At 46.0% G+C, this 26,755-nt stretch overlaps 1 protein-coding gene across 2 annotated transcripts in view; it reads left to right on the top strand.

Moving 5' to 3' along the window:
• ASTN1 (astrotactin 1) overlaps positions 1-26,755 on the top strand; it is a 356,522-nt gene that overhangs the window by 232,823 nt on the left and 96,944 nt on the right. For both annotated transcript variants that reach the window (XM_024976863.2, XM_024976862.2), the window contains 6 exons: positions 1,005-1,079; positions 7,927-8,064; positions 8,574-8,724; positions 17,325-17,491; positions 20,635-20,829; positions 22,174-22,301. In XM_024976863.2, the coding sequence (XP_024832631.1) occupies positions 1,005-1,079; positions 7,927-8,064; positions 8,574-8,724; positions 17,325-17,491; positions 20,635-20,829; positions 22,174-22,301 (854 nt within the window). The remainder of the gene's footprint in view (positions 1-1,004; positions 1,080-7,926; positions 8,065-8,573; positions 8,725-17,324; positions 17,492-20,634; positions 20,830-22,173; positions 22,302-26,755) is intronic.

Below are 26,755 nucleotides of genomic sequence, written 5' to 3'. Positions count from 1 at the left end.
GGGAAGGTAGTTAAGTCTTATTCAAAAATACCATGGTTGTTTCTGGTTGAATGAGTGACATGGTAATGATTGAAACCATCTGGGACCTGTCAAAAACCCAGAACCTTCAAGTCATTTTGAGGGAAAGGGAGCATGATGAGAACCCACTATGAGCTGTGGCTTTGGCCTAAAAGGTTTGCTTCATCTTCATGGTGTCTATGAAGCCACTATTAACAATCCTGTTTTTAAAAATGATAAAATTAGACTCAACAAGGCAAATAATCACCCAAAGGCAAACAGCTGACTCAACAGTAGAACAGAGTTTGAACCCAGAACTGTCTGATTCCGGAGGCTTTGTCTTTCCAAGAAATCATACTCCCCCTCTTTCTTCAGTGAGACAAAGCTACTGCTGCTGCTAAGTCACTTCAGTCGTGTCTGACTCTGTGTGACCCCATAGACGGCAGCCCACCAGGCTCCCCCATCCCTGGGATTCTCCAGGCAAGAACACTGGAGTGGGTTGCCATTTCCTTCTCCAATGCATGAAAGTGAAAAGTGAAAGTGAAGTCGCTCAGTCATGTCCGATTCTTAGCGACCCCATGGACTGCAGCCTGCCAGGCTCCTCCATCCATGGGATTTTCCAGGCAAGAGTACTGGAGTGGGGTGCCATTGCCTTCTCCGGAGACAAAGCTAAGGATCTGTTAAATCTATACTTCTTGCTAAGTCACTGAAGGGCCATAAATTCTGGCTATGATATTATTATAATTTTTTTCTCTATGGAGTTCCAATTGTCATGTCTATTAAATTCCACTTTTCTGGTGGGTCAGTGATTTTTGGATTGATACTGTTCTTAATTGAGTGCCAGCATTCTGTGTCTTGTGAACTCACATTAGTGGGATTCTTGAGAACCCGGACTAGGTCCCCTCTGTCTTTGGGTCTCCAGAACCTTGGCATGGTACTAGGCACAGAGTGGACATTCGGGGAATGTTTGTTGATTGACTTTAATTGTGTGCTGTTTCTCCTTTCAGGCCTTGGCCTTACACAATATTTCAGCGAGGCTTTGACTTGGTTTTGGGAGAACAGCCTTCTGATAAAATATTCAGGTAAGTGGTTGCCTAGGGATGTGCTTACATAGGGATGTGCAAGCCCCACATCCCACTGAACTTTCTTTCCTAGTGGTAATTTATAAAATGGGAAACACATGTAGTCATTCTACCCTTCCAGTAAGAGGAACCCTTGCCCCCTTCATCCAGTGAGAGCGTGGAGTGTGTGGAGGATGAATGGATCCTGTTGAGGTCCTGGCTTCCTTCCTTGCCTGCTCTGGAACCCCCACTCTTGGAACCCCCTGATTCCACACTTGTTAAACAGAACTGCGTTGCATGCCAGGCTCTATTGTTGTGAAGAATACATGAGATAATGCGGGGAAAGCCCCCAGCAAGGGAACTGGCAAAGAACAAGCAATTAATGTTAGTTTTTGCCTCTCCATTTTGCATCTAATTTGCACCTTCCACATAAAGCCTTAAGTTGTTTAGAACAAACCCCTCCCACCTCTGCCTCTGTCCTTTCTCAGCCACACTTCATTATTATTTTCTTTAATCTACCACCTTCCTCGTCGAATTGGATGTTTCCAGTCTCTCCCAAATTTCTACCTACATACCTGGGAATGGTACGTATTAGACAAGTCAGCAGGCAGAGGAAGAATTTGGGTGCCAGCCATGAACTATGGGATTTTCATAAAGTCTAATTCCCACCAGACCTTAGCTGGAACACAAGTCTATCTCCAGGCTAAGACTGTATCTTCCATTTATTCTGTCAGTCTATTTTTCACTCAATGTGCATCTGCTGAGTACCCAGTAAGTGCCAGAGATTGTGCTTGTGCTGCCTGTGCGGACATGAGTGCACCTCCCTTCGTGAACAAGTCCTCTGGGAGAGGCATAAATAGTCCTGCCCAAGTGTCTGATGTCAGAGGAGCAATAGCTACTGCATGGCATGTTAGAGGAATGACATGCAAAGAGAAAACTTGCTTCCTGTTCACTGCAGTCAGAGGGTGTGTACAGAGTCTTGCCTATTCCCTGCCCCAGCCCCCACTATCAGCCAGTCCCAGCCTTGATGCTAATCTTTCTCCTGTATTTGCCTCCTTGAGCTGGCTCCTCTGCCTCAGCTTCTCCTGCTCCTTCTCTCTGTCTGGGATAGACTGGGCTTGGCCACTGCCACGCTCTCCTAAAGCACCTTTCTAGCTGGGAGTCCAGATTCACAGAACTGCTTTCTCCCAGAGCCTTCCCTGCCCTTTTCTCTTCCGAGTGTCTCTCCTGGGACAGGCTGGGTTATATTAATGGCCTTGGCCGCAGGCGGCTTTTGAGGATTTGTTCCACAAGAGATGTCAGCTGTATTCCTTAGACTATGACTCAAGCATTTAAACTTTCCAACAATGATTTATTATCGGGCTGACTCTTTTTTTCCTCCCGTTTTCCTACCACTTGTCTGTTGGGACCTTCGAAAGGTGATAAAGATAAGGCAGATGGGGAGTCTGGTGGGGGTTGATTAACATGGATAAGTTCCCACTCCCCTAAAAGTCAGAAAAACTAGGGCCTCCATGAAATTGCTGTTAGAGAAGAACCTGCACAAAAATCGTGTTTCTATCCCCACAAGCACCATCTGTTCAAATTTGTTAGGTACCAACTGGATGTGATACCCACTTACGACAGAAGGAGTCAGTTGTGTGGTTTGACCCATGCGGTCAACTATCTCAGAAGTCGGTGGGTTAATCCATAAGTGATTAATCATTTTGATCCTTAACAAGACAGTAACTAGGCTCTCAGATGAGAACACTGGGTCATGATCTCCTTATTTCAGATACTTAGAATTTTAATCAGAACCTTCTGTGATCTGAGTAAACCAACTACCAGTGGCCACTCTGGAAAATTCTGTGATCTGGTCAGTGACTACAATTTCTTGCTGCTGCTACTGCTGCTGCTGCTAAGTCGCTTCAGTTGTGTCCGACCCTGTGCAACCCCATGGACTGCAGCCCATCAGGCTCCCCTGTCCCTGGGATTCTCCAGGCAAGAACACTGGAGTGGGTTGCCATTTCCTTCTCCAATGCATGAAAGTGAAAAGTGAAAGTGAAGTTGCTCAGTCGTGTCCGACTCTTCATGACCTCATGGACTGCAGCCTACCAGGCTCCTCCGTCCATGGGATTTTCCAGGCAAGAGTACTGGAGTGGGGTGCCATCACCTCCTCCGACAATTTCTTAAAGGAGCTAAATAACTATTTACTTGGTACTCTGTTCACTTATGATATAGAATTTTGACACATAAACTGTATATGTGATATAGAGTCTCGGTGGGACCAGGGCATGAGTGTTTTGTAAAAACACCACGGTAATTCCAATCTGTACCTGGGATTGAGAAACACTGGCCTGGAGCTTCTCCAATCCATTGCATCAATTCACAATGACTTTCTACCTCCAGATTTGTATATATACTGACTTTACTATGTATTTGTCAATTATTTATTTCATGGTTATTTCTAATTTGTGTATTTGCTTCTCCAATGAAATGGTTGTCATCCTGAAGGGAGGGGAGTACCTGTTATGGTTTTAAATATTTAATATCTGGCACACCATTTTGAACAAGCATGTGTGTACTCAGTCACTCAGTTGTGTCCAATTCTTTGCTACCCTATGGACTGTAGCCTGCCAGGCTGTTCTGTCCATGGAATTTTCCAGGCAAGAATACTGGGGTGGGTTGCCATTTCCTACTCCAGGGGATCTTCCCAAGCCAGGAATAGAAACCACATTTCTTGCATCTCCTGTATTGGCAGGTGGATTCTTCACCACTGAGTCACCTGGGAAGCCCTTTGAACATATAGGTGGTGGTTGAGTCACTAAGTCATGTCTGACTCTTGCGACCCCATGGACTGTAGCCTACCAAGCTCCTCTGTCCATGGGATTCTCCAGTCAAAAATATTGGAGTGGGTTGCCATTTCCTTTTCTAGGGGATCTTCCTGACCCAGGATTCAAACCCAGATCTTCTGCAATGCAGGCAGATTCTTTACCAACTGAGCTACAAGGGAAGCCCTTTGAGCAAGTAGGTTTTCAGTAAATATCTGTAGATGATCATTTCAAGTATTTCCTAATTAGATTGAGAAAAGGCCTTGAAACCTAACCTTGGTAATCTGTAATCCTAAAGAATGCCTTAGAAGGGGTCCAAGCTAGACTCACAGGGTCCAGGGGAACCCTGAACCTCCAGGATGCGTCTCCTCAGCCAACTTTCCTGGTGCTGAAGATGGTCTTTCTATGGTAGCTAGGGTCACTCTATTCCACTAGACCCTCTGGTGGCAGGGGTGAGTACAGACCAAATTTTTCTCTCGAAGACCGTCCTCCCAAGTCTGTACTTGCGTTCCTTGGAATAAGACCTCCTTCTGGAATGGCCTGCTCTAGGAAAGGGTGGAGACGCCAGGCTAAGAGCGACTTTTCAGTTTTCCCACATTCCGTTTCATGCCAAGCCACAGCGAGAGCACAGGCTTATTCCGTCCAGTGCTTTCTGGCAAACATTTGCTTCTGGACAGAAATTTCAAGTGCCAGTTCAACAGGGCCATGTGCAGGGCTCAATCCACAGCTGAGCCATCAACGGTGCTGGTCACCACCAACTGTCATGCGAGAAGACCCAACCTGGGAAAGCGTTCCAGATGTTCACCCAACTTCTGTTTGGTGGCTTTTTGAAGTCCTTCCTGCCAAATCCACATGGATGAGGGACAGATGAGATTTTAGAAAGCAGCTTTTCTCTGACAGTTTGTTCTATATTTGGATTTTGGAGTCACTCAGTAGATTTTGCAGATAAAAGAAAACTTCAGAATTTCATAGGCATGAGCCAACATGGGCTGGAAAGCGGCTGTGAGCAACACTTGAGAATCAGGCTATTGCCCATCTTTCCCACTTAAGGAGAGGTGACCTTGGGAGGTTGCTAAACTTTTTAAAACATTAGTCGACACCTTGGTAGAATGGGAGAAAATGACTAATCTCAGAGGGCAGCGGTGAGGATAAATCACACAGTCCTACAGAGCACCTGCTTTAGAAAGTTCTCAATAAACGTTGGTCTCTACCCACACCTGACTTTGCTTCACCTACAGGACTTCTTCACCTTGACCCTACCAGAGAGTGGAGGTTTTCTTATTAACTTGGTAGAGTGTCATGTTTCAGAAGCTGCTGTGCATTCAGGAAGATCTTTATCCTATCAAATCCAGATCCATCTCAACCATTAAATGTATTCAAACAGAGCGATTAACCCATATCCTATTTTAAATGAACAAGAATTTCCACCACCGCCTCTATCTTTAAATTGGGAAATTGGGATTATATCCGCTAGCAGCCTGTTCAAACTAAAGAACATAACTAAATCTCCTGTTGATCAGTCAGTAAATATTCATGGAGTGACCTTCCTGGGTCAGAAATTATGTTTGGCAGTGGGGAATACAAAGATGACAAAGAACTGTCCTCTGCCATCCAAGAGAGAATGTTTGTATGAATGGTGATGGACATGTGAAAAGGTGGGTATAGATCAGCATCTCAGGGTGATAAGGTGCCATGTGCAGAAGAGAGTCCCTTACTCAGCCTAAGAGTGTGAAGGCCCTGGGGAGCTTTCAGGAAGAGGTGGGCCCTTAACTGAGTCTTAAAATGAGTCTGGCAAAGGAGAGGAAAGAAAATTCAGAAAGGAGGATTAAGAGCAAAGGCAAAGAGATGAGAAAATCAGGACAACTTTAGGAGCCATAGTCCAATTGCATTGTAGGCACAGAAAGTTTGAAGCGATTTTGGTGACAGAAGCCACTGGACACTGACATCTTTGGAGATGTGGACTGAGTTCTGTGGTTTAAAGTAAAGGGTTAATCGCTGAGTCATGTCAGGCTCTTTATGACCCCACCAGGCTCCTTTGTGCATGGAATTCTCCAGGCAAGAATACTGGAGTGGGTTGCCATGCCCGCCTCCAGGGGATCTTCCAACCCGGGACTGAACCCAGGTCTCCTGCACACACACACACCCACCAAATGCCCTCCCCAAGCATGTGTGTGTGTATATAGGAGGGGTGTGTGTGTGTGTGTGTGTGTGTGTGTGTGTGTGAAGAAGCTGGCATACTTTCACCAGGCACAATTTCTCAGAAGAGTGGGGTGGTGGGTCTCCTCTTCTGTCCCCCTAGTAATGGGCTTCCCTCATTTGGAGCAGACAGCTCCCCCACAGACATCACCCCCCCATTGCCTCTGGTTCCCATGGGTAGGGAGAACTGAGTGCCTCCTTCAGAGCAAAAGCATCTCTGCTATTTCAGTGCTGCCTAATGCAGAGGTGCCCCCACAGGTCAGAGAAGTAGGGCCCTGAGAGTCAGGCTGGGAATCGGGGAGAAACCTCCCCAGTCCTGCCCCAAACCCACGTGCTCAGTGGTTTTGCCCCCCAGCCACCCTGGGCCCCTGCTTTCTCTTCTTTCAGCTCCTCTACTACCCAGGTCTGTCCTTCAGAGAGTGGCTGAAAAAGCATGGGGCTTAGTTACTAAGTAACTCATGAGCCTTGGGCCATGGGGATTCTCTGTGGCCCACATCCTAAGCAGGGCTACATGTCTCATAAAAGATCTCACGTCATCAGTCTGCTTTCCTAGCATCTCAGGCAACCTGGAGCGGCAGGGGGTGGGGGGGGGGCGGTGGTGGAGAGAGGAGCGTGTGGGTTAGGGGAGAGAAAGGAGTGGGACCTGCAGTGGTGCTCAGCGACCAGCATGCTAATGGAGCCGGTGCTGGTTCTGTTTAATTGTACGCATCCTTCCATTGTTCCACCCTGCACATTAAGTGGGAAGGGGACGCCAGACTGCCACAGCCTCGTGATATCCCACCCACACTGGCTTTTATCCCAGGGACTATTTTTGACTGTGAACACAGAGCATTTGAATGCCTTTGGAATCAAATGAATGAATAAATAAACAAATACTCTCTCATGGTTTCCTTAAGCTCTCCCGTGAAATGCTGATTGATTCCTTTATTCCTTTTAGCCCTTGTTATAGGAAAAAAAAAAAATCTTCCTTGCCTCCAGAGGGTTAGCGCCATTAGCTAGGGGTGTGGGTAGAGAGAGAGAGCAGAGAATACATCTAGGCTTGCCTTGCTCATCTTCTTCTCTCCCCCTGGGAGGCTCCTGGCTTCAATTGTTTCCGCTCCCATCTCACAGAAGCCAGAAAAAGGGAGTTTGCTTCTTTCCTTTCCTTGGTAGGGTTCCTCCAGGCACAGAGAGAAAGCATCGCTACCAGTGTGGGTGTGCAATTTGAGGGATGGGAATGGTGGGAGGCCGGTGTGTCTTTTCAATTAAAATGCTTCCAGTTATATCTGACTTAAGATCAGGGAGAAGACAATGGCACCCCACTCCAGTACTCTTGCCTGGAGAGTTCCGTGGATGGAGGAGCCTGGTGGGCTACAGTCCATGGGGTCGCTAAGAGTCAGACACGGCTGAGCGACTTCACTTTCACTTTTCACTTTCATGCATTGGAGAAGGAAATGGCAACCCACTCCAGTGTTCTTGCCTGGAGAATCCCAGGGATGGGGGAGGCTGGTGGGCTGCCGTCTATGGGGTCGCACAGAGTCGGACACGACTGAAGCGACTTAGCAGCAGCAGCAGCAAGATCATGGAAGCCAGCTTCAAATCTGAAGGAAACTGGAACTCGATGTCTTATGGTTTGAAGAAGAGACACTTTTAGCAGCTGGCGAGTGGATAACATGTTGAGCTCTCCAATGGTCTGGATGCGTGAGCAGGGGTCAGCCTCTCTGCCTCCATCAGACTCAATTATCTCATCCATAAAATGGGAATATGCTCTCCTTTTTGGAGAGGACTACAAGGGTTGAGAAGGAAGCAGCTGGAGTTAGGGTGCCAGGTCCTCCGGTGGTGTTTATCCCCCAGCCCTAACCAGGTGGTGTTGGGTGTCCCTGCAGATTCACCTACACGCTTGGGGAGGGCATGTGGCTGCCGCTCAGCAAAAGCTTTGTGATTCCACCTGCTGAACTGGCCATCAACCCATCAGCAAAGTGTAAGACAGACATGACAGTGATGGAAGATGCTGTGGAGGTCCGGTGAGTCCAGCCTCGGGGCCCGAGGCACGCACTGAGTTTGGGAGGCTGGGTGAGAAACTACCCGAAGGTCCCGAGCGCTGGGAGAGGAATCAAGCTGGAAGGAGAAGCTGGCAGGCTGCCTTCCGCTTCCCCAGATGCAGTGCCAAGGTCTACTCTATCTGGGTCAATATTGCACACCGCAAGGCTGATGCACCGAGAGAGGACATAAAATGAGAGTTTGTAAGCACTTCCTACGGCCCCTCAGGACTGACAGGCAATAAAATGTTAATTTCTTTGCCTGAGTTTAGACCTCCTTCTTTGACCAGGTGTTACTGCCTTGGCTTATTTCCCAGAGATGGAGAACGTCTATAATTTGTTAGTTCAAGGCTCCAAGACTGGTTGATCTTTAGTATTTGTAAGAGAGAGTGAGACGTGATCTGGTCGGCCAGACAGGAAAGTGGGATGTGAAGCTACCTGTTGCACCTGGCGTCCCCTGACCTCCTCCCACCTCCTGCCACTTCTTCCCACAGAGAGGAGCTGATGACCTCGTCCTCCTTCGACAGCCTGGAGGTCCTCTTAGACTCGTTTGGACCAGTCCGTGATTGCAGCAAGGACAATGGGGGCTGCAGTAAGAACTTCCGTTGCATCTCAGATCGCAAACTGGATTCGACCGGCTGCGTGGTACGTCTGCCCTGTTGAGCTTGTAATTTCAGAAAGTGGGGCCACAGGATAAGACACAATGAAGATAGAGGTGGAAACATATTGTGAGTAAAACAGAGGGTCGAGAGTGATTCCTCCCTAGCTTTAACTACTGTCTAGTCTATGTTATGAATTTTCTTTTGACAGAGCTAAGGAGCTAATTAGAGGTATTTATGCAGAGCTAATCTAGAGGTATTTATGCAGCACCTACTGTGTGCAACTATCCAAGGAAAATGTCATGAACTGTGTAGCATGGTTCTTTCTTTCTTAATAGTCTTGCACTCTAGTTGATGAGCGATATCCTCAAACAATTTGAGAACTAATTAACTGCTCAATGGTAAAATATTGACTCCAATAGGAAATAGACTGCATTTACTACAATAGGAAATTCTAGAAGATGCCTACCTTTGTTTAGAGTCAAATTACATTGACTGTAATAGGAAATTTTAGAAGATACCTACCTAAGTCCAAAATGATAAAAGAAGTAAGTTATGCCAGGAATGGCAGAGAAACAATAAAAATACATCCCCTTTGAAACTATGGCAATGAACTCTTGCTTCACCAAAGATGGTTTCCTATTTTATTGGTTCTAGTCCATGGGGTCGCAAAGAGTCAGACACGACTGAGTGACTTTCACTTTCACTTCATGGGCTTTGACGATGTATAAGCTGTGTGATGCTATGACATACAAAGACTGGGCTGGAGTGAACTAAGCTCCATGCCATGCCATGGATGTGAAAACTGGTGGACCTGCGTAGGTGAATGGAGGCAGGAGCAGGTGGGCAAGCCTGCTGGTGCCTTTATATTGATCATTTTCTTGCCCATCAACACTATCAGTTTTCAGCCTTCCCTTCTCTTAAGGATGGAATGATGCAGTCCTCACAGAGAGGAAAGGGAATGGGGCAGAGAAGAGAGACAGGAATGCTGTACACAAAGTTGGCATGAAGGAGTGGAAGAGGTGATTAATTGAGACACATTGTTATGCAGTGTTTCCAGGCAGAGCTGGGAGCTTCCAGCTCTAGGGAGGATATAAGCTTCATCTTGCTTCCCAGTCTGGCAGCTGTGCTCTTGTAAAGGGACCCAGAGCAGGGGCAAGCTGGGAGGATGCTGGGCCAATTCCATCCTTCATACCCCCCACTTCCTTGTCTCTGAGCACCTGCTCTGTGCAGGGAGCTGTTCTCCATCAAAGATGTATATGTACTGGGTGCAGAGCCCTGAGACCTCCCCAGTCTTCATAGATTGAGCAGCAGTTGACAGGAGCCTGATTCTCCTGAGAAAGACAGAAAATGAAGAAAAAGGAAAGAGAAAGACCAGAGGGGCAGGGAGGTGGAGGACCTGGCCAGTCCATCAAAAAGAAGAGAAGGCAGAGAAGACTACCAGGAAACAAAGAAAAGTGCTCTTTAGGTCATGTCTCCCAGAAGCAGTCAGTAGTAAGTGGATGTCCCAGGGGTTCCCCAGCTTCCTATTCCACCCTCAGTTGTCTTAAGCAATGAACTTCCCAACTGGCCCCCTCGGGAGACGGTCTCACTGTCTAATGGAGTTCCCAGCCGGGACAGCTGTTGTTGTTTTTTGTTCTTTAGCTATTCAACCTGCATTTCCTCCAGATTTTAACCTTTCCATCCTTGGTGCTCTCTCGGGTGGGTCTTTCTAAGTACTGAAACCCTGCGTGTGCACCTATGTATACATCCCTCCCCTCAAGTGAGTCTGAGCGTGCCCACGCATACACACACGTGCACATGGACCTATTCCCCATCTCTTCCCGCTCCTCTGCCCCTTCTCGGAGCCCCCCAGGGTTTGCCTGTCAGCTGCCTTCTGTTGGTGATCCTAGGCCCTTCCACTTGGCATACTGCCGTGCTGATGTATTTTTGTACCTTTGACTCTGTGATCTGTGAGACAGAACTCACAGGAATAGTTACGATGAATATGCATTTGCTGTAGGGCTGCTGCATTTACAAATCAGAGCCACTGAGAAGTTGCCCAATTACACCGGAGCTTGGCATTAGCGTAAGACTTTGAAGTCAGTGGCCCACGTGGCTCTTGGAGGGAGGAGGGGGCCAGGCCCATTCAAGTGACTGCTTCTCATTGGCCATGAAGCCCAGGATCCCTGAGGCAGGAAGGCTGGGACTTGAAAGGTGACCACATCATAATCCCGTGACCCTACTGAGGACACTGAGCCTGATCTGACTCCACCGAGCAGCAGCACCCTCCTAAAGCCTCGTCATCTTAGCACGGCGGCCCTATGTCATCAGGAGGTGGGCCGGGGACAAGGGCATCAGCTGTAGCACCTGCAGTTTGGGGGGAGAATCGGCTGCCTTCCTCCTCTCCATCCACAGCAACCCTGGCATTCAGTTCTCTGGGCGCTGAACTGAAAGGCTTCCCCAGAAAGGCTTATGCTTATGAAAGGAGAGGAGGCACTCAGAGCTGGCCCTGACGGGATCTGGAAAGGGGACAGAGATGTGGGAAGAGACCATATTCAACCACAAATTTTCATGACTGAATTCAAGCCAGACAGGTGGGGTGGTCCACATTGGCTGCTCAACCTTCCTTCTTTCTAGGAAGGCAGGGCACGTCTCTCTGCTACGCATGGACTCCCACAGGGTTAATTGCTACTCAGTTAATTGCCCTGTTGTTTATATAGTCTCTGGGGACAGGAAACAAATGCCCGTGAAAGGCTCAGCCCTGTATCAGCCTCAGTCCACTCTGTTCCAAAACAAACCACACTCCATGGCAGGATTGCTAAACCCAGGAATGGTTCCCAGAGCAGAGATCCACCCTTTACCACCCCGGACAATGGGTCTTACTGCTTCCCATTGTCCCTATTGTGGCATGGTGGGTGGGAGCAGTGGTAACCACCTGGATAGCACAAAGGTTGGTGCTCTGTTTGGTGGAGCCCCAGGCCGTCCTGCAGAGTCCCTGAGTTAGTGGCCTATGGCTGCTATGACAAATTACCCCAGGTTTGATGGCCTAAAACAATAGCCGTTTTCTTATCTTGGTAGGTGAGAATCCAGTTCTGTGTCACTGGGCTAACACCGGGGTGTGAGCAGGGCTGCGTTCCTTTCTGGAGGCTCCATTCCTGGCCTTGTCCCACTTCCAAAGGTTGCCAGCATTTGGGGACTCATGGTCCCCTTCCACCATCTTTAAATCAGCTTTGTTGCATTTTCCGGACCATTCTTCTGTAGCACCTCTTCTCTTCTGCCCTCCCTCTTCCCCTTTAAGGACTCCTGTGATTCCCTTGGGCTCACTTGGATAATCCAGGATCATCTCCTCATCTCAGGAGCCTTAAAAAGCCCCTTTTGTCACAGGTTCCCGGGACTATGTCACAGACATCCTTGGAGACAGCAGTGGAGACTGGGGCTGCCTTGGTGGGTGGAACACCAGTCTCCTCTCTCCCAGCTTGAACCAGAGCATGTTCCTTATCAAGCCTACCTGTTGAGGCTTAATGTAAGGCTTTATTTGAAAGTTTGAAAATGATTTCCAACACTATAAAACTATAAAAAAACACTATAAAATGGAAAACCTGTGCTCTAATGCTTCTTCCTTATCTTCACACTCATCCTGACAGTGCCCCTCTGCCCCAAATGCCTTCTGCTTCGGGAGGTGTCTGCACATGCGGAGATGAGCAGACTGTGGCCTTGGAAGGAAGAGGTCTGCTGTCCCGCTTCTCGTGTATTGAACACATGACCTTCCTTGCCAGAGCATCGTACTCTAATGAGCTTTGAATTACCCAGTGACCCTGCCGCCCTTCTGTCCACTTGCTGTCCGCAGTGGTTTCCCATGAAATGTGTCATTTCACCTCTACTGGAGCACAGCTGTGCAGAGACCATTACAGATGACCATCTCTCTGTAGGACAGTAAGCAGAAGGGTCTGCCTCAGAGGCTTTCAGAGAAGTAAGGGCAGGATGTTGAAATATAAATTTCATTCCATAATCAAACTTTTCCCCCTTGGGAGAAGTACTGCATGGCTTGGGCTTACATGTCCCCATCAAACAGTGAGGGAAATCATTATGAGAGGAATAAGACTGCTGTGTTGTAAAAAAAAAAAAAAAAAAGCCTATTTTGGGTAGGAATTATAGTTGTGTATCTTATGAATCATCCAGGTAAAGCAAGGCAGGCTCAGCTGCAGAAAAGTGGTTCCTCTTCTCTCAGGGACCCTGAAGACACCCTGTGTCCATCCGTCATATTCATCTGCCAACAGGGCCTTCATCTCATAGTCTGGAACTGAGGTGTGTGTGTCTTAGGCTGAGTGAGATTTGACTAGACTCCCAGGTAATTAATCAACCAAAAAGCATTGGTAGAAACAGAGGGAAAAGACAGAGAAGAAAAGGAGTTGAATGGGGAAAATCATTTTAATCTCATTAGCACATCGTGCTTTAGACCAGTAATAAGTCAAGAAGCCATGAGCATCTCGTGAAAGATGATTAACCTTGTGTATTTTAGGGGTCACTGAAATATGAGCTCATTTATTAGACCCTCTTGATGGGGGAGGGTAGTTGCCATAATAAATGGAGTTTTCTTACTTGAACTGCTAAATGTAACCTATGCACAAAGACGGATTAAGATCTGACCTTGGAGCTCAATCCTGATCAAAAAGTTCTCTTTTTTTCTAAATTAAAAAAAGTTTTTGCTTTTATTTTGACTACGGGGGTCTTCTTTGTGGTGCGCAGGCTTCTCTAGCTGCAGCACAGGGTCTTTCTGTGGTGCACTGCATATGGGATCTTAATTCCCTGACCAGGGATCGAACCTGCATCCCCTTCATTGGAAGCATGGATTCTCAACCACCGGACTACCAAGGAAGTCTCCAGGCAGTTCTCTTTTAAGGAAGAAGTGGAGGGATTGTCCACAAGCCAGGAGAAGAGAGCAGCCAGTCCTTGAAGAGGGAAAATACAAACTCCTCCTGGAGGCAGGATTTCTCTCCTGACAACTTGTCTCTGGCTTTAAGGACTTCTAGGAAAAGGCCATGATTTAGAGCCTATGCTACTGCTGCTAAGTCACTTCAGTCGTGTCTGACTCTGTGCGACCCCATAGACAGCAGCCCACCAGGCTCCCCCGTCCCTGAGATTCTCCAGGCATAAGAGCCTATAGTTGCATTGTATTTACATACAGATTTTTTTTTTCATTTTTTAAAAAATTTATTTATTTTAATTGGAGGCTAATTACAATATACATGCAGATTTTGAGAATCTCAAAATGTGATGACAATAGCACAAAAAATATTCAGGCTAAAACAGAAGCAGATTTATACCATGGGAAACTTGATTGATTAGACTCCTTGGGGATGGAAGTTCTAGTTCAACAAGGGTTAAGAAGGAAACTATTTTTGGTTTCAGCTTTTTATTTTTCTGGAAATCTTTCAAAAATCTTTTACTTTGAACTGCAACCCAAGTAAGTTACAGTGCAGTAAAGATAATTGCATCTTTTTTAGTGATTGAGGATCTTGTCTTGCCTTCATGGTCATTGCTTTGAATGGTTTGCAGTGTTTTGTCCTATAAATATATGTACCCATAATACAGTGTGTGTTTGTGTGTGTGTGTGTGTGAAGAGAAGAGGAGAGAGAGAGAATATCAGACTGAATCTACAAATCCTTAATTGATTTCAGAATGTACTGTAGGAGTTGCTTAAGACAATCAGATAAACAACACATCTGCAGGATTTCTTTATTTTGTTGACACGTTGACTTATTTTTTAGTGATCCCAAGATCCAGGTTTTTTTCACACTTGAGAAGCAGCCTGGCCGAGTGGAAGAGACACAACTGAACTTTGGGGTCAGATAGAACTAGATCCAAATTCTGATTCTGCCATTTTTCACCTCTGTGACTTTAAACAAGTTACCACTTAATCCTTCAGTCTAAGTTTGTTCTTTTATGAAATGAGGGGGGAAAAGTCTAATTGTGTAGTTAGGACTGAAGATAATTTATGTAGATTGTTCTGCACATAGAATTGCTTAATTCCCAATAGCTGTTATTATTATTTTTAGCTTTGCTTAGGAGAAAAGAATATCCAGCTTGGACAAAGCAACTAACTCTGTCTTCTTTCCAAATCTCCTGAGAAAGTGTAAACATCAGGTGGTCCAATTTGGCACAGCGATGGTTATCTGACACCAGGGCCTGGCAAGATGCCCATGTGCTAGGTTTGGGGCATTTTGGAACAAAGCCTGCTCGGGTTTCTTTGGTGACATCTTTGTCAAACATTACACCTGATGGGGCATTCTGAAACAAAGCGGGTGGTTGAGAAGATGGGGAGTCCTGGCTGATGACTGAGACAGCTAGCTGGTACAAGGGTTGAAACCACATGAGGTGGGAATAACAAGAGTACTGGCTTTGTCTCTCTGATGGCTTTTCTCAAGCTTCATAGAAGGAAAAAAAAAGAACTCGTGGCAACCAGTGCAGCCCATTTAATTCCAATCAAATGTCTATGTTTCAGTACCCGCATCCATGCCTGGGCAGCCTCACAGCGGTGAAGCCAGCTCCCTTCTGGTGCCACATCTGGCCTAACAGCTGGGTGGCAAAGAAAATGGATGAGTTGGGGGGCTAACAGAATGTGGGGTGCAATCCTCAGCTGCCTCGTTTGCTTGTTTACCAGCATCTGAAACATCTGGGTTTGCATGGCACGAGGAAGCCCTTGGAAGCATCTTTAAATGCTGTCACCTTCCAGCACTCCAGCTGGCTTCGTGGGGAGAGAGGGGATGGACCAGGCTGGAAGCCTGGCAGGCCCCTGGTGGCGGGGGGGGGGGCATTTGTTTGGGAAATTGCAAAATTAGCGTCAGCAAACAGTGTGATCCTGCTGTGATCTTCAGTTGGGAAGCATGGAGGGCAGGGAGGTGGATTTTCAGGGCCACACCTGTGACAGCTCCAGGCTACTAGGTCAGGATGCTTGGCAATCAGGAGCAGTAGCTAGCCAGGCAGCAGGGCAGGAGGGGCAGTGTTTAACAGGGTTCCACTGAGTTTTTAAAGGCATTTTTTGGTTTGGTTCCAGTTTTGAAGGAGTGTGTTAGCTAGCTGATAGTAGGTCAGATCTAGACAGACCTGCCCAGCTCTGCCCCATACAGACTGCTGGACCCTGGGCAAGTTATCTGTCTCCTTCCATCCTGTTGGAAAGAATCCATTGTAATGCAGACATACAGCCTCTATTGCATAGACAGAGGAAGCAGGTTGGAAAAAAAAAATATCCTTTGGCTTTTAGATGGAGTCCAGTGAGGTGAGAAGTTTATGCATTAATTGGCAATGCTAATAGTTTCCAAGTCTGTTAAATGAGAATAATATGGGCTTCCCAGGCGGTGCTAGTGGTAAAGAATCCACCTGCCAGTGCAGGTAACATAAGAGACACAGGCTCTATCCCTGGGTCAGAAAGATCCCCTGAGGAGGGCATGGCAACCCGCTCCAGTATTCTTGCCTGGAGAATCCCATGGACAGAGGAGCCTGGCAGGCTACAGTCGCAAAGAGTCAGACACAACTCAAGTGACTTAGCACATAACAAAGCAAGAGCTACTAGTAAGTGTTCAGTTTACGGTGACTGTTGCATGAGAGCCTGATGTGGCTGTGAGGTGATGACGGAGCAACCAAGTCATGGACTCCACAGCCAGCCAGCCAGGGTTTTAGGATGGTCCTCTTGTGATCAGCCGTGTGACATTAGGAAGGTTAAGCTTTCTGTGCCCCAGTGTCTTCACATGTAAATTGAGGATGATCAGCCTGCTTACCTTATGAGATGCTGTGAGGCTTATATAAGTAAGATGTAGGAATGTTGGCCACTGCCTGGCTTACCATGGGTGCCTTGTGAGCCTTCCTACTGCTCCCCAAGCCTCCCTGTCCTCCCTGAGACCTGACCAGTTATCTCTTCCTGGATCACCTCCTTTGCTGTCATTCTTGAGACATTTATGGAGGACATGGCAGTGTAGAAAAAGCTAAATGTTTTACCCTGAGTGTCCAGGGAACTGGGATAAAGCCCAAACCCAAGTGTGGCCCCTGTGGGTCCTCGAGGTCACGCCCTTGACTGTGCATCTTCCCCAGGGCATCCTCGAGGCAGGACCATCACAAGAAGAGCCATCAAACCTCCCTTCAAGGTCATGGAGAAGGTCCACTTCCTTCTTCCAGCTCGCAGCCCTGACTCAGTCCACTTTCTCCAACACCGCCATCCATCACCAACATTGACAAAGTGCTTTGAAACATAAAAAATAAAGTCCTATCAATCCAAAGTCCAAACAGCAGCACTCCCTGCCCCTTGCCCAAAGGAATCCCTGCAAATGCATTTTAGTTCCGGCCCATCCAGCTTCCACTCTCCTGCCAGCCTAAGGCCCAGCTGGGAGGCCGGGGCACCTCGGCGCTGTCTTGCCACCGTGCTCCCTTCCAGCCTGCTTGGAGGGATCAGCTTTAATGCAGATGTGTGTGATCTGTGCCCAGGGAGAAGCAGCGAGAGGTCCCTTGCTTTTACAGGGAGTCCAGCTTAGTGGGAAATTCGTGCACGACTTACCAGTGTTGACGGCTTCAAGTCTGAGTGCTAAAAATAGGCATCAGTGGCTACACTCTGGTTCCCAGAGAACCCCGGCCCCTGGCTCACCCACCTGTGTGGATGCTTTCTGATTGTGCCAGTGTCCCTCCGGACTCAGCCCCATGAAGGACAGCTCCGGCTGCTACGACCGCCACATTGGGGTGGACTGCTCTGATGGCTTCAACGGGGGCTGTGAGCAGCTGTGTCTGCAGCAGATGGCACCCTTCCCGGATGACCCTGCCGTGTACAACATCCTCATGTTCTGTGGGTGAGTTGAGCTGCCCTCAAGGCCAACCTACTGGTGGGGATGTGGGACTTTCAGAAAAGTAGATCACAGAGAACTGGTCGACCTAGGCCAGCCCTTAGGTCTGAGGAAACTGCCTTCAGGACTGGAAGAGGAGCATTTTTAGAGTCAGAGTTGGGAGGACCCTCAGGGAGTCTCATGTCAGTACTGACAGACAATGAGGGAAAAACCCCTAAGTCATTGCCAGCTTACACTAGAATTTCCAAACTGTGTTTTGTGGTGCTGTGTTAATTGCTTTGTGACAATAGGATGCTGTGGTCCAAAAGCCTGGGGAAGATTATGTAAAGCTAATCACGTATCAAAGAAGGGACGAGGCGGGAGTGCAGGCATGGTTAAATTCTGCCGCTGAAGTCCCAGCATTTGGTGCAGCCATACTCCCTCAGACGTAGACGATCTTCAGTGTAAAGAGCCATTTCCCATGGAGCGGCTTGGTCCCGTCATTTGTTCTAAGGCTCGCCCCATGAGGGCAGGCGATGCCACACCATTTTACAGTTGATAAAAATAAGTAATGCACCTGTGAGGTTGAGACCCTCAAGACTGGGGAGTTGCTAAGTGGGAAGATGAGCACTAGAATTCAGGCCCTCTCTGGTTTTTCAAAAATTCTGCAGTTCCCTCAAAATTTAAATTTATACCACTGACTGGAATTATATTTAAAAATATTTTCATGGTGTATTTATAAAGTAAGTAAAGATTTGGCCTGTTCTTCTGCAGCCGTGGTTTCCTCCCCCTCTTCCTCCAGCTCACCTCCCCCACCTCGTTCCCTGTCTCTCCTCTCCTGCCTGTCAGGGAGAGCACTGATTTTATGCCATATACCCTGTTGGCCACAGGGCTGCAAAGATGAAGGACATGTAGTTCTTGTCCTCAAGGATCTCACAATCCAATAGGCTTGCAATGCAAATCAGTGTTTATAGGAATAAAGCTATGCTGGATTGTTGCTAAAAGCCAGTGCCTGCCTTGAATAATAATCATGAGAACATTATTCAGCGGACTAGTAATGTTATTTTATTGTATTTCATTTTATTTTCTTTCTTTGCAATTGAGCAATATTCCTGTTTAGTTTTTTTTTTTTTTTTTTTGTAAAATCCCATTCCATAAATGGAAGCTTGATCTCTATTTTAATGCCTCTATAATGGTATCATTATGATTGACCCACTTCAATTAATGAAGTAAATGTAGCCAAAGTTGCATCACACTCATTTATTTAACAAACGTGTCTGAACACCCACTCTGTGCAGACAAACGAGTTAAGTGTCACGTGTAGGAGACAGAGCAGGATGTGAGGTCTGTTCTCCTCCCTCTCAGAGGAGTTTACAGTGGGACACACAGCCAGGGCAACAGAGGATGGGATGGTTGGATGGCATCACTGACTCAATGGACATGAGTTGGAGCCAGCTCGGGGAGATAGTGAAGGACAGGGAAGCCTGGCAGGCTGCAGTCCATGGGGCTGCACGGAATCAGACATGACTGGCCAGCTGAACAGCAATGTGCAGCCATGAGCACAAAGAATGGTGGAGCTGGGGCAGGGGGAGGGCAAGTTGTCGAGATGCTCAGGGTGGACTGAGAGGGAACCTTCATTCCTTTGTGGGTCTCAAGTCAAGTCTGTTGCTTAGACCATGCAGTAGGTCCCTAACTGGACTTTTCTTTCCTATTTCATCAGGATTTGGTACACATGTATATTTAGCACTCTCCAAGCCACTATATATATAGCCTGCCAGAAGAAGTCCTTGATTTGAGGTTCTTTAGGAAGACCAAATCACATGTGCTTGTAATTAAAGCGCTCTGCTTACACCTGTTCACGCGATATATAAATGGTAAATGGAGGCTGCAACAACGTTGCCTTAACATAGGCTCCATTTGTACCTCTGCTAATGAGGATAGCAACATTTAATGAGCACCTATTAGAAGCTAGGCACCTTCTTTATCTTATGCAAACTTCTCAGTAACCCAACAAAGCAGCTACTGTTTATCCCACTTTTACAGATGTGGAAACTGGAGCTCTTGAGAGGTCAGTCAACTGATTCAAGGTCATTCAGTAAAGGGCAGCAGTATTGCCGTGATAAAATTGCTTCTCAGCACTTAAAACTGTGATTATTTGTTCCTCTCTTTAGAACAGAGGTCTTTATCTTACTGCAACATTTACTGTAGATAGCAATAAATGATGTGTTTTAATGTCATGAATATCTATAAATTCTAAATTTGGAATGCTTCTAAGGAGAGACCCAAATTAAATCAATATGCTTTTAAAATGACAGCTTTATCAAAATATTTCTTACTTGAAGGAACAAATTATGTTCTTCTCACTAGAACTACAAGTAGAGCCCCATTAATGACTTATGGGTCATTGACCCATGTTTACCAACATTAGTATTGCTCTTCCATTAAAGTAACTGCACATGCTTAATGGGGAGGACGCCCAGGAGGTGTCCACACAGCATGTCCTAGTAACTATTTCGTTCAGGAAGGCTACTCTGAATGAAGGGGAGTTAATACAGGTTGATCTTGCGTTTGGACACGTTCAAACAGAACACAGCTGCAAGATGATCAATCTTTTTAATTTCTTAGTTGACTTGTCACAGGACCAGATTAGAAGGTTATTAATTTGTTAAGTGTCATTCTTTTTGCTGCCTAATTACCCTCCAAACAAATGCAGGGTCTGACCATATAGATTGTTCTGGAGAAAGGCTCTAGAACATCTTGGATTTAAATGTGTCTACTCACATGGTAAAACAACTATACTCCAATTAAAAAAAAAAAAAGGTTTCCAAGGAGTGAGTAATAAATATGTTAATTCATTTATAAGCTTATCTCCAGTGTTTCTTACCGTATCTGGGAAATCATACATATAGAGGAGAGAGAACTGCAGAGCTCTGGAAAGCACTTATCTGCGAAGGAAAGGTGAGAGGTTCTGTATGATCACATAATGCAAGGAGACTCCATTTATAGACCTAAGAAACTGAGTTATAAAGGGGACAAAATCAATTCAGGATACTCATAATCTTTGGCTATCCAACACTCTTCTGAAGGCATCTTTTTTCCCCCAACCTAGGAGTTGGCTGCATGGCTTATTGATGGAGTAACTTCTTATCTTGAGTTTTCCACTATGCTAGATGCATCGAGGATTACAAGCTTGGTGTGGACGGACGCTCTTGCCAACTCATCACGGAGACATGCCCAGAGGGAGGTGACTGTGGGGAAAGCAGAGAGCTTCCCATGAACCAGACCCTCTTTGGGGAGATGTTCTTTGGTTACAATAACCATTCCAAGGACGTGGCGGCTGGACAGGTGCTGAAAGGAACGTTCAGGTGAACCCCACATCCACAGAGCTGGTTATTCAGGGCTGTTGATGAATCTTGTCCCTGATGGGCCATAAAGCCAGCATAAAGTCTTGTATCTTGGATCCACGTAAATGCAACCCTAAAAGGATAGGTTAATTCTGCCCCCTGGTCTTTTCTAGGTTTATACTCCTTCTTCCAGAACCCAAGAACCATGAACAGTAAAGTGTTAAGTAAATTTTTACCTTGTCCAGGCAGGGACTGTAAGATTTTCCATGGAAGCCACCACAAAGTGCCCAGGTTCTGTCATCCCTCTGAGTCTTGGCATGTGAGTCAATCTAGAATAAGTCCCCATTTTGGTCCAAGAATCCCCGAGGGACCCTGAGATCCTTACAGGGAATATTCAAGGTCCTGCCTTTTCCAACTACAGAGAGTGTGGGTTTTCTTCATATACTTTGACCCAAACAATATATCGCAATAAATTGAATGCAGAGGTGAGAATTCAGCTGTTTTCTATAAAGTCAGACATTTAAAAAATTTGCAAAAAATGTAAAGTATTGCCACTTGTCATCATTATTCAAAACAAGTTAATATTAAATGGGTTTATTACTATCATTTAAAATGGATCAATAGGTATTTTAAAATTTTTCTTTCATTTTATAATATGAAATTGATAAATGGTAAGTGTTGATAGATATACAAAAAAAACCTACTTGGAGTATTCGGTTATTTTTTAAGAGTAAAAAGGATCCGGAGAACAAAATGTCTCAAACCACTGACTTAGACTGTTTCTAGGAAATTCTCCATTTGAGCCCTGTCCTTCATCTAGCTTAGGTTATTTGAGTACATCTTCCTCAGAACCCATGCATTTCAGGTAAAGATGATGATGAAAGTGTTATAATATGGACCAGCAATTGATAGCAAGCTGGGTCTGGGTTCTTACAAGAAAAAAACCTATAGTCAATTTTCGAGCTAGTTCTTAGAGTCAGCCGCATTTTCTGTTACAGACAGTAGACTTTATAAAATTTCTCCTCTTATCCTGGGACCTCGTTTGCCAATGGCAAGCAGTGAGGTCTCATGGGAAATATTGTGGTGGCTGCATTTGCTCTGTGGAGAGGGGCTCAGGGAGTAAGAACTGGAAGGGAGGGAAGAATATTCTCTGTCTTGTAAGTAGACCTTTTCAGCAGGTTTGTTTCTCATCTCCCCCAGCCCTCACCTTACTTCTCGCACTCGAATCTTACTTGAGACATGTACACTGAGTGGGGTTCACCACGAGGGGAATATTTGGTCCACCGTGGGATGAGATACAGCTCCCCCACTGACGACTGGGGCTCACCTGAATACTCAGAGATGAAAGTCTGCCTCTGTTTTCAGGCAAAACAACTTTGCTCGAGGTTTAGACCAGCAACTGCCAGACGGTCTTGTGGTGGCCACTGTCCCCCTGGAGAATCAGTGCCTGGAGGAAATCTCGGAGCCCACCCCAGACCCCGACTTCCTGACTGGTGAGTGTACCATGCACCTTACTTAACTGGCAGAAGCAAGCAGCTCCCTGTGACCTTAGGAGCTCAAGAGTCTTGACCTTGCTTATCTTGGTTTCAAAGCCTGTGATTTCCTTGATACATGCTAAAAGCTCAGTCCTAAAACAACATCAGCAGGATTATTTGTCAGTAAAACAGCCAATATTATTACATAATTATCTGCAAAATGGCCATAATAATACCTTTCCCTGCTAGCTTTATTGGGATGCTTTGAAAACAAATGAGATAATAGATATGTAAGAGTGAAGAGTTCTCAATGGATTAGAGGAAGTGACCGGGTCAAGAGTAGAGGTAGAAAGAAGGTGGATGGCTTCCAGGCTGAATGTCTGTCATGTGGATGGCTGTGTTTCCCTGACAAGCGCCTAGAGAGCAGTGTGAGGGAATAGAAAGTGATAGAGCTTTGTTGTCAAACGACCCTGAGTCTGACTGTCAGATGAGTCCTAGCTCTGCTACATTCCAGCTGTGTGACAGTAGACAGCACAGTCTCTTGGGGTATTATGGCCCCCGTTGTAAGATGGAGATCATGGCACCTGTTCCTCAATGTTGTTTTGAGCCCAGTGGCACTCCTCTCCTGGGCTCATTATGGATGAAGTTATGAGGTGCTTGGGAGAGGTGGGCATACCTGGGGATGCTTCTCCATTCTGTGCCACTGAAGACCCCAGTGAGTGCTTCCTGGACCAAAGAAGACACTTCAGAGGTTTCCAGAGACCCATACGACGCAGCCATCTGGGAACTCGGCGTCACTTACTAGAAGACTGGACACGAGCTCGTCTGCTGTCAGCTTTGGTCATTTCTCCATGCTCCTCTTCCTTCTCCATTCTATGTCTTCCTTATTCTAGACCTTTATCCCTTTTATTACCCCCTTTTCTGAAGAATGGCTTGAACTGAATGTGAGCCTTTTTCAGATATCATGTCTGAAACATTCCTTTAGACTGGAATGGGATTAAAAGCAGGTCCATCTGAGGTAGCATAGCGCAGTGATTACTAGCTCAGCCTCTGGAGCCTGACAGCAGTTCTCAGCTCTTCACTGGCTGTACAATCTGGGACAAGTTACTTACCTTCTCTGTGCCTCAGTTTTTTTTTACCTGTAAAAAAGGGGTGTTATAACATTGCCTTTCTGATAGGATTAGTGTAAAGAACAAATATTTGTAAGGTTTTTAGAGCAGTTCCTGATGCATAGTGAGATGAATGTTTAGTAAATAAATAAATATACCAAAGGAGAAAGAAAATATGGACACTCAAGCTCCCAAATTGTGTCTCCCTTATAGCAGAAGGAAAGAGAACAAGAGAGAAAACAATTAGATATTTTCTGTACTGGAAATAAATCTAAATAACCTGCCTTCTAAAATATTGCACACATGCACATGTGCCTGCACACACACACACACACACACACACACACACACACTCCTCTGAAAAAATTAAAGTGCACCTCTGGGTGTATTACTGCAGCCTACATTGCTAGTGTTTGGCAATCTGGTTTTCTTGTTTCCATGTCATTTGCTGAGAAACACTTCCTGAGCGTGTGTAAAATGCCTTGTAAAGGAGGTGTGAGATGGCACACAGAAGCGGGACAGGCTCCACACCACCGCTAAACCACCTGGCTTCTGTTTAGTGAGTCACCAGGACAACTTGCTCACAGGTTAGAACTTACACGGAAGTGAGGAGCTGGGCTTCAGATGCCAGGCTGGAGGACGCAGTCCTGGATGCGACCTGAACTTTGGGGCTGGGGGGAGAACAGGTCTGAGAAACATCAGGAAAACATGTGTCTGAATCTCCATCTTTGGAAATAAGAAAAAGATCCAAACTTGGTTCTCATCCACAAGGGAAATATCTTTCTTCCCCATGTCCTTGGACCCCTCCTGGTTTGGCATATCTGAGGCCAAAGGAGAAGGATGTCCTGGTGGGACACTTCCTTTTTCAGGGTTTGAGGCAATGGCATTCCTAAAAGTATAGAGAGAATTTTTTGTGACCTGCTGATTTTATTCCCAGCCTTTTATTTTTTAACCTATTTTGATTAAAAAGTGATACCAGTTAGACTAAGAGTAGGTATTTCCTTTGACGTAAGAAGGAATCAGTCTTGTTTTTTCAAAGCCTGGAATAACTAGAAGAATCAGTTAAAAGGGGGACTTCCCTGGTGATCCAGTGGCTAAGATCCCATGCTCCCAGTGCAGGGGACCCAGGCTTTACCCCTAGTGAGGAAACTAGATCCCACATCCTGCAACTAATTGCGTGCTGCAGTTGCCAATGCAAGAGACACAGGTTTGTACCCTGGGTGGGGAAGATCCTCTGAAGTAGGAAATGGCAACCCACTCCAGGATTCTTGCCTGGAAAAGTCCATAGGAAGAGGAGCCTGGCTGGCGGGCTGCAGTACTGTTGTAGCCACTCATTCCGGTAAACAAACTCATTCAGAAGGACAATGCAGATAGTGGAGTGCAGCTTATTACACCGGCGGGCCCAAGGCAGAGTCTCCTCTTGGCCAAGGACCCAGACCAGTTTTTGTGAAAACTTTATATACCCTAAGTGTACTTGTTCAAACCCATCTCCCCAAATTCCTTGAAACTAGCCTGGACAAGGTAAAAGAGAGATATGATCAAAGTTAACCCATGATTCATGTGTCACAAGACTAGATAAACAGTGGGTATTTATCAAGAGGCCTGTGGTCATAGCCCGATAAACATAATGGAATTTACCACTTTGTTCTGTTACAGAGATAATTAGCATATTCTTTTAGGCAACGGGGAGTCCAAGTCCAAGTCCTGAGGCTCTTTTATCTGGGGAGTCTGGTTTTCCATTGGTATGCCATTTCTATAGACACCGGGCACAAAGTTCAGAATCCACTGGGAGGGTGACCATGCGTGTAGCCTAATGTTCGCAGCCTGGCCTAAGATGGAGTCCGGCTCTGTCTGTTTTCTCCTTCAGTACATGCGGCTGCAAAGAGTCAGACACAACTGAGAGACTGAGCACACACACACACAACTAAAAGTAAAACGATTCCCTATGTGCCACAACTAAGACCAGCCAAATAAATAAATATTTGGAAAAAAAAAAAAAGAATCAGTTAAAGAGACTATTGACCACATTTCTTCCATATTTATTTTCTAGTTCTGGTAGCATTTTAATTATATCTTTCCTGAGAGTCATACAGAGAATGTCATAGCGTGCCTCACTATGCACTATTATAGGTCTAAATCCCCATAAAACTTTAAGCTCACAAGATTTCAGAGCAAAAAATGATCTTCAAATTCTTCAATATCAGCATTTTCAAGCATTTTATTTCATTTTTTTATGAAAAAACAGTGCTCCACTCATAAGTAGGTTATCTTCAAATTCCTCTGGAAAGACTATAGCATCAACCTCTCAGCAATTTGTAACACCTGAGCATGGAAGAGATTCCAAGAAGTCCTGCCCTAAAGAAACACCTTTTACTTAGTCCAGAAATTCCCTAATCTATTTAACTAGAGAATCCTCTTACACATAACAGAATTATAGGCTTAAAGAAAGTACTGGAGGGATTTCCTTTGGTGATCCAGTGGTAAGAGTCTGCTTACCAGTGCAGAGGACACAGGTATGATCCCTGGCCCAGGAATTAAGATCCCACAAGACACCGGGCAACTAAGCCTGTGTGCCCCAGCTACTGAGCCCACGCACCCTAGAGCGTGTGTTCCACAACAAACGCCACTGCGATGAGAAGCCCACACACCACAACGAAGAAGATCTTCCCGACCTGGGATCAAACCCGAGTCTCCCGCATTGCAGGCAGGCGCTTTACCGTCTGAACCACCAGGGAAGCCCTGGTGGGCTGACTTTATAGAAGACAGCTGAATTCTCACCTCTGCATTCAATTTATTTTAATATGTTGTTTGGGTCAAAGTATATGAAGAAAACCCATGCTTTCTGTAGTTGGAAAAGGCAGGACCTTGAATATTCCATGTACGGATCTCAGGCTCCCTCAGGGATTCTTGGACCACAATGGGGACCTAGTCTAGACTGACTCACGTGCCACAACTAGAGAAGCTCTCCACAACTAGAGAAAACCTGCACACAGCGACAAAGACCCAGTGCAGCCAAAAATATATATATATATACTGGAAAGTTACTGATGTATGTGTTTTATCTTGCAGACTTCTTTCCTCCTTATCAAAACAGTTAAGAACTCAAAGCTTGACTAGCCTTTTGGGTGTTATAAGCGTGTGGAAATAAATGAAGACCAACAAAATGGGAACAAGTGAAGGCTACTTACACACAGCGAGGGGGTCAGCCACCATCACCTGCTTTTTTGCAGAGACCAAGAGACAGAGAAATAGGAAAGCTGTAAAGTGGAAAAAAAGGAGGGCTTCAGATAGGCATTGATTGGCATGTAGGCTGTTGGCAGGTAGGTGACCCAACTAACCAGGAGGGAGGTATTCTTAGGTAAA

Source organism: Bos taurus, chromosome 16 (assembly GCF_002263795.3).
Source record: "Bos taurus isolate L1 Dominette 01449 registration number 42190680 breed Hereford chromosome 16, ARS-UCD2.0, whole genome shotgun sequence".
Classification (NCBI taxonomy): domain Eukaryota; kingdom Metazoa; phylum Chordata; class Mammalia; order Artiodactyla; family Bovidae; genus Bos; species Bos taurus.
The sequence above is the reverse complement of the archived record's forward strand: the minus strand, read 5'-3'. Positions and strand labels throughout refer to the sequence as shown.